The sequence below is a fragment of the Danio rerio genome, chromosome 17 (assembly GCF_052040795.2).
Source record: "Danio rerio strain M-AB ecotype USA chromosome 17, GRCz13ab, whole genome shotgun sequence".
Lineage (NCBI taxonomy): Eukaryota > Metazoa > Chordata > Actinopteri > Cypriniformes > Danionidae > Danio > Danio rerio.
Window position 1 is genome coordinate 30763239 of NC_141037.1, and position 16464 is coordinate 30779702.

At 34.3% G+C, this 16464-nt stretch overlaps 1 protein-coding gene across 2 annotated transcripts in view; it reads right to left on the minus strand.

Moving 5' to 3' along the window:
- ush2a (Usher syndrome 2A (autosomal recessive, mild)) overlaps positions 1 to 16464 on the minus strand; it is a 412815-nt gene that overhangs the window by 27702 nt on the left and 368649 nt on the right. For both annotated transcript variants that reach the window (XM_087290677.1, XM_087290676.1), the window contains exons 62-64: positions 7690 to 7917; positions 6096 to 7615; positions 2199 to 2520 (exon numbers count right to left, since the gene is read on the minus strand). In XM_087290677.1, the coding sequence (XP_087146803.1) occupies positions 2199 to 2520; positions 6096 to 7615; positions 7690 to 7917 (2070 nt within the window). The remainder of the gene's footprint in view (positions 1 to 2198; positions 2521 to 6095; positions 7616 to 7689; positions 7918 to 16464) is intronic.

Consider the following 16464-nt stretch of genomic DNA (forward strand, 5'->3'; position numbering starts at 1 on the left):
CAATACAGTAGTGTCCGAAAGTGAAGTATGTGTAAGGAGAAAATATATATTTTTAAGCATACTGTAAAAAAGGAAAAGCTTTTATATGTGACAGCCAATAAAACGTGCTTTCATGCTAACATATTATTCAAATACTAAAGTAAATAAAAATAGTAATTACTAAATAATATGAAGAACTGTTATTTGTAGTTTATTTTTTCTGTGAACTAATTGGCATAGTAAAATATATTGTGTATCATAGTATACTGAAATTTGCATTTCTCCTTTAATTGCCAGTTAAAAAACTGTAAAAATCCAAACTTGTTGCTCATATTTAGATGCTTATGTCCACTTGTATGGTAATAAAAAAGAAAATATTATATAATATACAATCTAGACATTATTTCGGACTTTGTTACATCATTAGATATAATAATAACAGTGTGTTCTTATTGCTAACAAAGAGTTGGACTAAAATTATGGGGAAAAAATCTGTCAAATAAAAAATTATGTAAAAAACAATAAATATATTGATAATATCAATATAATATCAACAACTATATTTTATAACAATTAAAATATATTAAAATAAATAAATAAATAAATAAATACTTCATACATTTAATTAATATTTAATATAATAATGGTAATATAAGATTATTTGATAAAGCTGTAAATGTAAAAATATAATTTAAATAAATAATAACATAAAAAATGTAAATAAAAAATATATACAAATAAAAGCTAATTAGAGTGTCACAGTGGCGCAGTAAGTAGCACGTTCCCCTTACAGCAAAAAGTTCGCAGAATCGAACCTTGGCTGGGTCAGTTGGCATTTATTTGCATGTTCTCCCTGTGTTTGCGTGGGTTTCCTCCAGGTGCTGTGGTTTCCCCCACAAGTCCAAAGACATGCAGTAAAGTTGAATTGTGTAAGCTAAATTGTCCATTGTGTATGTGTGTGAATGGATGTGTATGGATGTTTCTCAGTGATGGGTTGCTGCTGGAAGGGCACTTTTGGGCACAGATGTTACCGAAGTTGGCCCATTGTAACCTTTGATTTGGGCCACCATTTTATCTGAGATGAGAGTGAGTATAATGGAGAGGGTTGAGAGGAACGCCATTAACACAGAGAGTCATTTCTAACGTAACTTTTTAGTTTGTTTCATTGCTGAGCAAAAAAAAAGCAAACTGAAATTAAATGTTTCAACTAAAAGTTGTAAATGAATCAGCTTTTTAAAAATGTAAATACTGTCACTCGATGAATAGAGGACTATGTAGAAGACATCAACAAGCAAACCAAGGCAAAAACTAGCTCTACTATAAACTAGATCATTTTTTTATTGTAATTATTAAATGTAAATAAAAAACAGTATTAGTTAATATAAAGCAGTGTTTTATATCATTTCTAAACATCATTACTAGGAAATTACCCATGACAATTATATGTACCTTTGGCCCACTAGCCTCAATCAAGTTTGGTTTTGGCCCTTCATAAAAAAGTTTGGGCACCCCTGACCTGACCACAACTCTCTAACACAGAATGTAAACAATATACAGTTAAAGTCAGAATTATTAGTAGACCCCCTGTTTATTTTTCCCCCAATTTCTGTTTAACAGGGAGACATTTCTTTTTCAACACATTTCTAAACATAATGGTTTTAATAACTCATTTCTAATAACTGATTTATCTTCTCTTTGCCATAATGACAGTAAATAATATTTGACTAGATATTTTCAAGACAGGTTAAAGTGACATTTAAAGGCTTAACTAGGTTAATTAGGTTAACTAGGCAGGTTAGGGTAATTAGGCAAGTTATTTGTTTTGTAGAAAAAAATGTAAAAGTTTTGTTTTGTAGACTATCGGAAAAAATATAGCTTAAAGGGGCTAATAATTTTGTCTTTAAACTGTTTATTAAAAATGTAAAAACTGCTTTTATACTAGCTGAAATAAATTAAATAAGACTTTCTCCAGAAGAAAAAATATTATCAGACATACTGTGAAAATTTCCTTGCTCTGTAAAACATAATTTGGGAAATATTTAAAAAGAAAAAAAAAATCAAATTGGGGCTAATAATTCTCACTCAACTGTATATAAATATAAAAAACTATTTAACTCTGATCATTCTCTCTGTAAAGCAGTAAATTACGCATAAAACCTCAAACTTAAACACACTAGAAAACATTACTTTTAAATTCAGTTAAATTCAGGGAGTCAAACCTGGTATTCATAGGCAGTGTAGGGCTGGAGTTTGTCATCATGGCAGGAGGTTGAGGAGTCGCTGTAAACCAGTGTAGTTACAGATCTGCTCTCCATGTCTGAGAGGTGTTTTCGGTAGAGCTCATAGTGCAGAAGTTTCCCATTGGGTTCGGTGGGAGGAGACCAGGACAGCAGAAAGACGGTCTGTAGGCCTTTAGGGTTGGTTTGCAGCTCCAGCAATGGGGCAGGTTGACCAGCAGGGGGCGATTCAAGCGTCTGTATTGAAGACCAGTCACTGGCAGCACAGCCTAACAGAGAACAGGCCTCCACTCTGACCTCATATCTGGAAATAAATATTGACAATCAAAATAATTATTCAATAAATTATGGTAACATAACAATTCATTATATTAATATGGCAAATAAATATGAAATAATAATACATTTTATAAACATACATAATTATCAAACACTTATTTTAGTGATAAAATATTATATAGTTTACATACAGTTTAATTCTCACGTATTATCTTTTATTTACATTTTTTTTGTGTAATTTTTTTTTTTAGGTTTAATGTATTATTATTTCTGTTTTAATCTAACTACTGACATGTGAACAAACTAAAATTTTCCACAAAATTAGCATTTTTAATTAAGTTTTTTTTGTTTTTTATTTTTTTGTTAAATTAGATTAAATTAAATTGCAACTAACATTTCTGAATTATGTTTTCTGGTTGTTGTTTTTTAATTTAATTTAATTTAATTTAGTTTAATTTAATTTAATTTAATTTAATTTAATTTAATTTAATTTAATTTAATTTAATTTAATTTAATTTAATTTAATTTAATTTAATTCTTTGGTAGATTTAATGCTTAATCTTTTATTATTTCTGTTTTAATTTTAGATTTTTTTTGTACTGAGAAGTCAACAAACTTAATTTTTTTCCAAGGCAGCATTTCTGAACTTTGCTGTTAAGTTTTCTGAGTTTTTTTTCTCTAAATGTTTAGTTGTAGTTTTTTTTTTAGGTTTAATGAATTATTATTTCTGTTTTAATTTCAGTTATTTCCATACTGAGATGTCAACAAACATAAATTAACTTTTTTTAATATCATTATTTCAGCATTTATTTCATTTTAATATCATTATTACAGCATTATTTCAATAGCAATAATAATGTGTAATACATTTTGAATTACATTATGCCTTTTAAAAAAAAGACAACTGGATCCTAATTCTGATCCTTTTTTGGGCTTATCCCATTAAAAAAGTGTGTTATTTATCAGCGGAACAGAGAGCAGTTTTCTCCTTCAGAAGGTCACCGGCGATGGACTGAAGGAGAAAAGGGAGAGAAGAGAGGAGAGCAGGAGAATAAAGGGAAGGTCGTCTGAAAGAGGCAATGAGTGGCGAGTTGATAATGTTGATGAACCATTATCATCACCCCACTTATCTGGGTTTTCACTTCAACATACGTACAACAGCTCCAGACTTTAGTCATCCCTCATTTGAGAGCCTCCTCCTTCTGACCGTCTTTGAATTTACCAAGGATGGAAACATTAGAAAAGGCTCAAGGTTGATTTCGTCTCTCCTCTAAGATTCTCCATTCAGCTCTCTAATGCCTGCTTTGCTCATTTATTTATTTTTTTTATTTATCAGCATGTCTGTCTTTAGTGCAGTCAATGTATACTGTAATATGAGCCGCAACTTTATGGTATTAATTAAAAAAGCACATTTGTATCTAAAAATGGGGCAGCACGGTGGTGCAGCAGGTAGTGGTCGCAAGAAGGTCGCAGGTTCGAGCTTTGACTGGGTCAGTTGGCATTTCTGTGAGGAGTTTATATGTTCTCCACATATTGGCATGGGTTTCCTCCATGTTCTCCGGTTTCCCCCACAGTCCAATGTCATGCGCAACTGCTGAATTGAGTAAGCTTAATTGTCTGTTGTGTATTTGTGTGTGAATGAGTTTGTATGGATGTTTTCCAGTACTGGATTGCAGCTGGAAGGGAATCCGCTGCTTAAAACATTTAATGGATAAGTTGGCGGTTCATTCCGCTGTGGCAAACCCTAATTAATTAAGGTACTAAACTGTAAATAAAATGAATGAATGTATCTAAAAATGGTGTAAGCATTGTTTTTTTTTGCAATTATTTCTTCGTCTCTCTTTTTCTCCTTTTATATTTTATCAGTGTATCTGTCTTTAGTGCAGTCAGTGTATACAGTAATATGAGTTGCAACTTACAGGTATTAATTTTAAAGCATATTTGTAGAGTATCTGAAGATGCTTCAAGCATTCATTTTTATTTGCTGCATTTATTTGCATCAAAAATTAACCAAGAGCAAACTGAAACAACTAAATTTGTATCAGTTTATACACTTTCAACTTAAATTCTTAGCATTCAAGCATTAAAACAATTTTATTCTATTAAAGAATACAAAAATCTAATCTGTCTAAATTCTAACTGGTTAGCATATTATCTTTCAAATACAATCCCTCCCCTGTCGTCCAGTGCCACGCCTCCTGAAATCGCGAACATGCTAATTAAAGATGACCGAGACCCACTAGATCATGTCACTCGCCAATTAGAAAACTTTACAGTTACTTTATAATACTACAATTCTAAACAAAAAACTGTATTATATCTAGCACGTTTTTAGCAAGCAAAACTTTTCATCATTCTCTCATCAGTCTCACTCATCAGGCTTACTCTCTCACACGCTTGGTTCTAAAGTGAAAACTGTAGTAGTCTTGCTTAGTGGTTGGCTGGCGACGTGCAGAAATTACACTTATTATTAAGCCATACTTACATGCTACTTCAGACCGAATAATCAGAGTATCATGGTAAACAATATAGGGAGCGTGTCACAGGTTGTCGTTCTTTAAAAATGAATCAATGTGAATATAAAAGCAACTTCAGCTCTGTAAAGCAGGCTAGGCGGAATAGCGCTATTTACTGCTGTTTTGTTGGTAAGCTAAATAAAAATCTACATTATCGATGCAATAAAATGTCCCTTATGAAACTGAAAATAGTCACATCAATCTTTCGTTGGAAGATTTCAGTGGCTGAACAACACTTCTGTGCATGTAGCCCATTCGTAAAACAACACAATCTACATAAGATTTGCAAGTGTTAAATAGATTTTTCAACATTACCTGTCTAAAAGAAATGAATCATTCATGGTGTGGTCCTTCCTTCAGCGTTCAAAAGTAACTCCAACATTGATTCAGGATTTTAAAAAGTTTTGATTGAGCATTTGTTTTTTTAGCGCTTTCACTCGTGTTCACGTGATCGCAGCCTGCGTGAACGCACATCGACAGATCTGCGTGAACGGGGGCGCAGTTGTTCAAATCTACATTTGCTGACAAACAGTTTGGGCTACTTATTAGAATTATGGGCCCAACAATACTTAATTGGATGAACATTTTTTTAGTCCTATGCCTTACCCAGAATATAAAAATACATATAAATACATTTAGATTATTTACTTTAATTAGTACTATTGGAATATGAAAAGACTTTCATCCAGCACAACAAAAATGTTTAAAAAAAAATCACCTACTGCAACGTTATTGATAATAATATTATTTCATATATAATACTTTATAATAATAATAATTATTATTAATGTAAAGTCATTTACTATTTTTTCCTGCATATAAAAACCATAAATAAGAAAATTCATGGTTAAGATATTTATAATATTTTTGCATTAGAAATACTAAAGTGACTAAAGAGCTTACATATACCGAAAAAAAGAAAGAAAAGATGCTTCTTATGTTTATATAATTAATTTTGTAAATTGTAAATTGACCTGTTTTAATAAATTAATTATGTTTTATATTTTTAGTGTCGTGTCTACATTTGCCTGTACCAAAATGTATCGAAAACAGTATGTGAAAATGATGCATTCTGGTTTTGTACCTGTAATAGGGCTTTAGTGTGTTAAGAGAGAAACTCCGGCTCTGGAAGGCACTGTGGTGTGACGCAAAAACAAAACGTTTCACATTGGTCTCAGCTGGGTCCCGTTTGTAAAGCGAATAACTGATGATGACACCGTTAGGTCTTGCAGGAGGGTCCCACTTCACCATAACACTGAATGGCCCCAGAGCCTGTAATCTGGGTGGAGCAACACCAGAGGGCGCTGATGGTTGAGTGCGGGCCACCGCTGGAGGACTGGTAGTGGCGCCCTCGCTGTTATTGGCAGTGATGGTGTAGCTGTACTCCACGCTGGGCAGCAAGGTGAAGTCATGATAACGAGTGTCAGTACCAGTGTATATGAGGCTCCCGTTTCGACGGAGCTCGTATCCCATGATCACTCCATTAGGATGAACAGGCTCTCTCCATGTGACCTCCACTGATTCAGGACCTGTGACTTTAAGAGTAGGAGCAGGCATCCCTGAGGGCGGAGCTTCTCTTGTCTGGATTAGAATAGGAGAACTCGAAGTGCAGCCTCCATTGGTGCAGGCCGTCAAGATGATGCTGTAGGAAACATGAGGCTGAAGATCCAAAACTTGAACGCTTAACCGTTTTCCACGGTAGACCTCATCATTGTTAACTTTGAGAATATACACCACAATCTCCCCATTCTGGAAGGATGGAACAGTCCAAGACACATTGAGTGAATAGGATGTGACGCCAGACAATTTAGGAGACTCCACAGTAGCAGGGGCGCCTTCTAGCGTCCTGATTTGTGTCGGACCACTTGTAACACATCCTGCCACGGTACAGGCAATGATTGCATAACTGTAGAGAGTGTATGCGTTTAAATCCACATCTGTGTAGTTGAACACACTCGAATCAAAGCTGAAATGAAAGCCAATGTTATCCCTCTGAATCCTGTAGGTGAGAAGAACCCCATTGGGCTCCAATGGAGGCGTCCAAGCTACGAAGACTTCATTAGGCTTGCCCTCTATGTGACTGACAGACGGAGGAGCCAGTCCTCTTGGAGGAGCTTGTTTGGTTTGAACCGTAAGCCAGGGGCTATCAGTAAACCCTGCCGCATTTGAGACACGCACACGAAACTTGTACCTGCTCCAGGGCAGGAGGCCAGACATATTATAGGAGAAGCTGTTAGCCTGGGTGTTGTTCTGGATAAAGACGATCTTGGCTCTCAAGGAGTCATCTTCATCACTGCGCACCCTGCCATCCTCCAGACGTACAGCCAGAAGCTGGTACTGCAGGATCCTGCCATTGGGCTGGGCTGGTGGAGACCAGAAGAGCTCCACACTGCGGGAATGTACCTGATAGACTGTGGGGGCTGGTTGAGAGGATGGGATGGCCTCTTCTGTGGTGACCCGTTGAGGAGCAGTTCTGGTGCAGCCTGCTTCAGTGCAAGCTTCCAAAATGAGTGTGTACACTGTGTAGGGCTCCAGACGGCGGAAGAGGAATTGGCGTGCGAGGCCGCTAAACTCCAAGTTGTCCTCATTGAAGATGTTGTACATCTGTGGAGAAGAATGTGTTAAATGAGGGGTGATTCTGAAGCGTGATTGTTATAATGTAATGAAGGATTACATACTTTGATGACTCCATTAGGAGAAGCAGGTTCTGCCCACTGCAGCAGCAGAGCTCGGCCATGTTCTCTTCTCTCAACGCTGAAGTTGGCCAGGCCACTCGGAGAGGCTTCTAGGGTTCGAATGGTGGTCCAGGGACTTGACACCTGACCTGCTCCATTTACTGCCTCCACACGAATATTATATGTGGTGTAAGGCTCTAAACCAAACACATAAGCCTGAAAAACATTACCCTGCAACACAATAGGAACAAACATATAAGGGCTAGGGTTAGTGTATGTTGTTAACAGAGAAAATTTACATAACAAAACTATAATCACCTTTTAATAATAATAGTAATAATAATAATAATAATAATAATAATAATAATAATAATAGTAATAATATCAACAACAACAATAGTAATAATAATAACAACAACAACAACAATAATAATAATAATAACAATAGTAATAATAATAATAACAATAACAATAGTAATAATAATAATAATAACAATAACAACAATAGTAATAATAATAACAATAATAACAACAACAACAACAATAGTAATAACAATAACAATAACAATAATAATAATAATAATAATAATAATAATAATAACAAAAGTAATAATAATAACAACAACAACAACAATAATAATAATAATAATATGCAATATATGCATTTACTAATTAAATGCATTATATAAAAATTCTATGAAAAAATGCCAATACAATTTTTTTTTAAAACAAAAATTCTAACTACTGTCTACTGTCCCAGAAGGTTAATTAAATTATTAATAAAAAATAACATTTTATTAAAAGTTCTACCCCCCGGGGTGTAAATAATTTCAGGCTTGAGTATATATAAACTATTTATATTACAAGCTCAAACAAAGGGTATGATTAAATAATTTTGGCCTTGGCCTTGATATATAAAAACGGCATAAAACGGCAACAGCAACTTTTTATTTCATTATTAATTAAATTCATTATTCACTACTCATCACTATTATGCCTTCATAATAATAATATAACCATATCACTTTTCAGTTCATAAAATAAAATATTAAATCATTGACATGAAAGAATATAATACCATCATTCATGCTGAATATTTAAATGTTTACTCAGGCTATTGAAAGTGGTGGTTCTTTTCTCTCAAAAAGTTGACTTTTTTGCAGTTATTCCCCTCATTTTTGTTCATTTATGAGGTTGAAATACTGCCTTTTAGAGATATTTTAAGAACTAAGCATGGCTGGATTTGCTTGTCGGATGGTAACCCCACTTTTTGATGTACCAAAATATTTTCTACGATTTTACAATTCTACTTTAATTTGCATTTAAACTGTAAGTTATTAATAATGTCATGAGATTAGCATTTAGATTTCTTTATAAAAAAATAAAAAAATCAAAAAAAAAAAACAAAAACAATTAGGATCTGTTAAAACAAATAAACTTGCCAGCTCATTCAATTTTCCTCAGTCAGAATTTGGCCATTTGAATAATAAAATAATTGCATTAAAGCCTTCCTCTATCGATTATTTTCACAATTTATGATGGTATAGTAGTCAAAAATGGGACAAATGAGCTCATGTAGGGGCCAAATTCTGGACTTTGTCAGAGGGGGAGTTTTTCAAACCACCCAAACCCCCCGTCTATGAGCCTACTGTACTTGTTTTTAACATTTGAATTATTCATTCTTTGAAAATAAAATTTAATTTGACTAGAAAAACAAAACAAAACACACTGCACATAATTCTCACCATCAACAGTAAACCTACAACCCCCCTTTCTACCATCCCTATGCAGATTTTACACCCCAATCCATTACATCGCTGGGAGGCACTGAAGCATTTAAAGCGCTACCTTTTTACGTGGTTGAAAAATCGAGAACATTTGGACTATAAACCAGCAAACATATGCACATTGTCAATAGAGACAGCTGTTTCATCTCACTTTATTTCAGCACAGAGACTTATATCCTGCCCCTAGATGGCAATGCTATCAAACACTTTCCTAAACATGAGAACCAAGACATTAACAAGCAGGCGCTCGCTCATCCAGGATACTCAAGGCAGCCATTAAAAAGCGACTAAGAGAATTGATTTTTGTTATAGATTTCCAAATAAATGTTTATGGCACAGATCCCTAAAATGGGAAGTGTTTAAGTTTTGATTAAGAGAATTGGTTATGCTGCCTTTCGGGTATGCACAGATCGGGCGTACAAGAAATGATCAAATTTATAGCATCACAGGATCACACAAGGGAATGAATCAGGTGTTTAAATAATGATAATGATAAAAAAGACTCTGTATTTACATTGATAAATTGTAGCAAATAATAAAAAAACACTCATTTATATTAGCAAACACTGCTTGCTATATAAAATTGCAGGACAATGACGTTAGAATCATAAGAATTTGTTGGAATCGGTGAACTTCTACAGCAGTTAGCATTTTCTCCAGGACAAAAGCCCTGAATTGGGACTTCCTGTAATTGAGTGAGAAAGAAGCCTCGCTGTTTTAAACATTAAAGAGGTATCCGCACATTTAGAGTTAGCTCTGGGAATCAGTCATTTGTAAAGGGAAAGAAGTCTTTTAAAGCCCCCTTTTCTTTCCTCTTTCAACCGAGCACAGGTCTCCCTTGTCTCATCAGCTGCTTACATATGTGTTATTTCCTGTGACAGCGCTGGGGGCTGCTTGGGCCAGGGGATGATTTTAATTAAGAATAACCATGTGGATTTGTCACAACAATTATGCTGATTAGATGAAAGTGGAGATTCCTGACCCTTCAAAGGTGTGGGACTGCTTCATTTGCATACAGTAGACATACTGTCCCGGCCCGCCACTGCTGACTTCAGCCCGAGCTGGATTTTATTAGGATCACGCTAACAGCTATAGGGCCCGGGAAATGCCTCATCAAAAAGCTTCAAATGGAGCCTTTGGCAAAGTTGAGCCACTGGACACGTTTTTAGTAACTCCACACTCATCTCTTTTAAGATTTTTAGGCAGATAAAATGATGCAACTAAGCTTTTTGTTTTAAATCTTATCAATCATAGCTGAATATGTAATAATCAGGTTTTTTTGCAAGTATGCTTCAATTTACTGCAAATCCACACACTGCAAAAAAAATAAAAATAAATAAAAAAATCTTACTTAGAGGTTTTGTCTTATTTCAAGTATTAATACTAACTTGTTTTTCAGAAATAATTGGTCTAAATTAAGTCAATATTCCCTTAAAACATGCTAAATAATCTGCAGTGAGCCAATTAAACTAATCTGAAAACAAAATAATTCCACTAACCTCACTAATATTTATAAGTAAATAATATAAGATTATTTGGCTTGTTTTAAAGAAAACAATCCTCAATTTTGATTTATTATTTCTGAAAAAGTACAATATATTTTTACTTGTATAGAAAATGCTTCTGGTTCATCCTTACCATAAAATTTATTTATTTATTTTTTTGGAGTCTAAAACAACATTAAACACCACAAACAAACAAACAAACAAACAAACAAACAAACAAACAAACAAACAAACAAACAAACAAACAAAACCCAATAAAGAACCCTAACAAATCACATCAACACTAAACAACACTAACTCCAGGCTTAACCTTAAAAAAACACCATAAACATAACCCTAAAACACAACTCTTAAATTCTTTAACAACCCTTCTTTAAGCTCTAAATGAAAACAACAACAAAACACTAACCCCAAAAAACAAAGAAAAAAACAAAAACAAAAAAACCCCAAACGACCAAAACATTAATCATTTTAAAATAACCCTGATCCTAAAAAAACTATTTTGTCCCCCCCCCCAAAACAATTGCAATTATTCATATATTGTTATACACAACTTGTGACTTTAAAAAAAAAAAGCTAACCCTTTATTTTGATGGTCCAGTTGAATATTAGTAGACTGTCTGCTTAATATCTGCTAATGCTGGTCATTCATCGGACATTTACTTGACTATTAGAAACTTTGCAAGTACATATCAACTTACACTAACACTAACCCCAACCTCAACCTAACAGCCTACTGATAATCTAATGTTAATTAGCTGCAATGTAACTTAAATTCAACTAACGGACCATCAAAATAATGGGTGACCAAATAAACTAATTAGGGTTGTTCCTATTCAGATATTAGAATTGTAAATACTTGCCAAGGACAAAAATCTGGCATTGGTATGGACGGGTACTTAAAACCATAAACAGATCCAATACTATTTTTTAAATGAGAAAAAGAAAGAAACAAACAAAAAGAAATAAATTACCAAAGCAAAATTCATAAAACATTAAACCTAATCCTCAAAAAAACATATTTTATTCAAAAAAACTAACCATTAGTCATATTTCTGACTTTAAGAACATATACAACCCTAATCCTTCCCAAAAATGTAAAGTTTAAAATGCAAAAAATTACCCTATAACAAATCAAAACAACATTAAATAAAAACGGTCCCACTTTATATTAAGTGGCCTTAACTAATATGTACTGACACAGGAACTAATAGTTTGTTACAATGTACTTATTGTGTAAATACTGTGTACTGTTTACTGTGTACTTATGCTTGATTAAATACATGTATGTAATTACATCTGTAATTAACTTTTGTAATTACATTTGTAAATACACTGTTGACCATCCCTTAAACCTTAACCCACCTTTAAACCTACCCATGCCACGAAACCTGTCCATAACCCAACCTCTATCCCAACTCAAAAGCACCACAAGTGTTCTCAAATACATTATAAACACAGTAAGTACATTGTATTTATTTTATGATGTAAATAGATAATCGTTAAGGACACTTAATATAAAGTGGGACCATAAAAACTTATCCGACAACAAACTTAATAACTTAACCTCAAACTTAACAACCCAAATGGAAAAAAAAAAAAAAACAACAATACAAAACAAAAATCAACTAACAAACAAATCCCAATAACCTTTACCCTAAAAAAAGTCTAAAAAACATAATCTAACTACGCTAATGAAAAAAAAAACTAACAAAAAACAACTACTTACGAACAAATCCCAATAACCTTAACCCTAACAAAACAAGTCAAAGATCCAAACACTAATAAAACAAAACCCTAACCCTTCCCAAACAAAACAACCCTGAGCCTAATTAACCACAACAGAACAATCCTAACCCTAATCCAAAACAAAACATTACCCTAAACAAATGAATAGATAAAAACTCCAGAGACACATTTGTCAATTTACCTTTTTATGATTTGCAGGAGAATGAAAGTCAAACAAGTTTAGGGGATGACATAAGAGGATGAATTTTCATTGTTGGTGAACTTTAGTATCACAACCATCGCTCTTGTCCCTGCATAAACCTTATTTTAACTTTTGAAAAGGTTACAGAGTTAAGACCATCATTTTGAAACATTCATCTTTTTTTTAGCAGTACTAACAACAGCCCGGGTCCTAAGATGCCTTGACACTATTAATTATTTGTGGTTTGGATGTAAAGTTCTGTTCAGCCCAGGCCTCAATCAAACTGAGAGCTCTTGAATCACTGAGCTGTTCTCCAGACCGGGCTGATGTCTGATGAAGCAAACCCCTCATGCATGCAAACACAGACATACAGAAGCTGAGGAAAGTACCGTTTACCTCCTCTGAGTGTGTCTGACAATCAGGAATGTGAATGATGGAACTCGTATTCAGAAAATAAAAGCACACGCAGTCAAGTGTGCCACTAACTTTAGCTCTTTAAATCAGAAATTAGATTTGACAGGCACTCCCAGAGTGTTTGTGCAGTACTACAAAACAAAGCAGATTCTTGACAATATAAAAGCAGACTTAAGTGTGTGTGTATCGCACTTTTATTCTGTTTACCTACTGCCTTTTTTAGCATTTTTATTAGGCAGGACCAAGCTAAATCACATAGTATACTAAATATGTTTTACAGTATGTGTAGGTTACAGAGCACTCAACACATGTGCACTACAGATGAACCCTTGAGTAGTGTTTGCACTTCTCCAAAAGATATGAGCTACTACTATATTAGTAGATTGTTATTTTTTTCTCCATCTCATCCATTTCTAAAACTGTGTTTCAGACAACTTAGCATTTAGTAAAAAAAACTATCATTAACAAAACAAACGTAACCCTAACCTAACGAATCTAAACGACACTAACCCTAGACCAACATTAACCCTAAAAAAACAACCCTAAATCTAAACCTAGAAAAAAACGCACTGCCTTTTCACTTGTTCTTTGATTTTGTTAAAAAAAACACCTTCAGTGTTGCCATATTGTAAATAAACTTAAGTTGTTTCTACACTGCACGGTATACTATAGTCTGACATGGCTCTGTGTTTGCCTGGCTCAATTTAGATTCCACAGCAGTTTAGATCCAGTTAAAATTGGTAGAATTAATACTATACACTGAAAAAAATGATGTCTGTTTCATATGTGTTGAATTTAAACAAACAAATCACAGTTAGTAATGTTGACCTTAATTTGTTTAAAATCAACCCAAATAAATAGTTTACAACCACTTAACTAAAAAAAAGTTGCAAATCAAAGAATCATCTTTGAATCCTTTTTTTCCCAGTGTATTTGCGCTTCTTCTACTGCAGTGCTTTCATTCTGGGTTGTCCTAGGCAGTTTTCACTAGATCAACTCTTTAGCTACCTATGAGAGTATCATCTGAAACTCCTCTACTGACCACAATGCTGTCATTTCAGTTGTCTTTTTCTTGCGGTGGTATTAAAATTGTTTAGTTGTGCAAACCAACAATTCAGCAATGGCTGCTGCTAGCCATTTAAATATAGTGTTTGGTATCTCATGTTGCAAATCCTATGATGTTGGTAGTGATTATTCTCCTGATGTAATTGGTAATCAGCACTGTAATTGTAACCCTGCACCACTGGTCTGATGTTGCATGGGTATTTATATTACCAATAGACAAAAATGTTGTTTTTGTGGTCCTGGGTCATATTTATTTTATGTCATGGTAATAATGGGACAACTTGCTTGAAACCTTACTCAAGGAGGTACAAAAAAAGTAATAGGTATGGAATTCAGAGAATAGTGAGCCATACCAAACTGAATGGAGCTGTACAATGCAGTGAAAATGAGCTTTAATTATAAAACAATTGTGCTTAAGAGGACCTATTACATCGCTTTTTACAAGATGTAAAATAAGTGTCTGATACCTAAAGAATATGTATGGGAGGTTTCAGCTCGAAATACCCCACAAAAATGCTTTATAACTCTTTGAGACTGCCCCTTTTAGGTTTAGATTCAAATTGTGCCATTTTTGCAACTGTAATTTTAAATTCAAATGAGATTGTGCTCTTTTCAAAAGAGAGCGGAGCTATAAATACCCATGTGTCAGCATAATGGCTGACTTAAAAACAAGATAAACATCTTATGCTAATGAGGGAGAGATCGTCACTAATGGGTGGGGCTTTCCCCTTTTGGGGAAACATGTACAAAGGGAGAATGCCAATCAAAGTGTTTCTGCAGACTATTTTTATCAAGTGTGATTGTAAAATGTAGAACTAATGAATTTTTACTATTAGATGCTGGTTATATTCACAGTCTGTTGCCACACAACTGTGTTCAAACCCCTTTTAAAAGTGATTTTTGCATAATAGGTCCACTTTAAAGAAATTGTGAGTAAAAATCAAATATGAGTACATTGTACACTGCACCTTTTGCAGTATATGCTTACCCTAGCAAATACATAAAGACTTCAGATGCAAAAAAAAAAAAAAAAAAAAAAAAAAAACCCTAAGTGCCTAAAATGAGTTCTAAAATGATCTTTTTCTCATGCTCTTGTGCATAGATTCAGTTATTTCACTTTTATGGCAAAACTAGGTTATTTTCATTGCATTTAAAGTTAAATAATTGAACATAAACATAATCAAAATGCTGATTTTAGAGGGGAAATTCAGGTGGCACTTATGCATCTGAACTCTTCACATAAAAACCAGTGTCAAGGTATTATAGAATCATACATTTTTGGCTAATATGCAAACCAGTTTACAAAATCCATTTGAGCCCATTCACAAAGAGAGAGGAAAACTGAATCAAAACAACTGGGATGACAAGATTATATTATGACACAGGCCAGGTTTGAACTTGCACACTCCTTGCACACCTTGGTATATAGAGCACGTCCACAACCACACCAGATATAAAAGACTGAGACTATTGCATTAACAGCCTGTTCTGAAACTCTGAATGAGATTAAAACTCCAGTGGAATCCACAATCAAAATCCCCAGACCGTCGGGAGCTCCCCTCTGTTTGTCCTTTCAGCAAATGAGCGCGGGCTCAAACGAGGGCCCAAACGAGCTGCTAGCGGTTCTGCTCGGATCATTCAGCTCCACTTCAATAGTGTGTATATGAGAGTCCACACAAAGACACGGTCCAACGCGCCGCCATCATGTTTATGCACTCTTCACTGTGCTCTTAATGATAAACTAACAGATTGTAAACATGCTGCCCGAGTTTCAACCCCTCCCTTCGTTTCTTTTTTTTTTTCCAGTGCATTTTTTAAACAATGTCCTTCATGTTAGAGTGGTTACAGGCAGCAGAAGGACATCATTAGAGCCATGGTTAAACTGTAATTTACACCATTAGGAAGGCAGGAGCAATTTTTATTGCCTAGTAAATTTCAGCTCTGAAATATTTGGACCATATGGCTCAATTTGTGTAATAACCTTAATTTCTTGCACCCTTCAGGTCCGCCTGCATCTCCGCTTGCCACTCCGACAGAGCCCGGCTTCTGTGCGCAAAAGCCGAAGCGTCTATAGAGT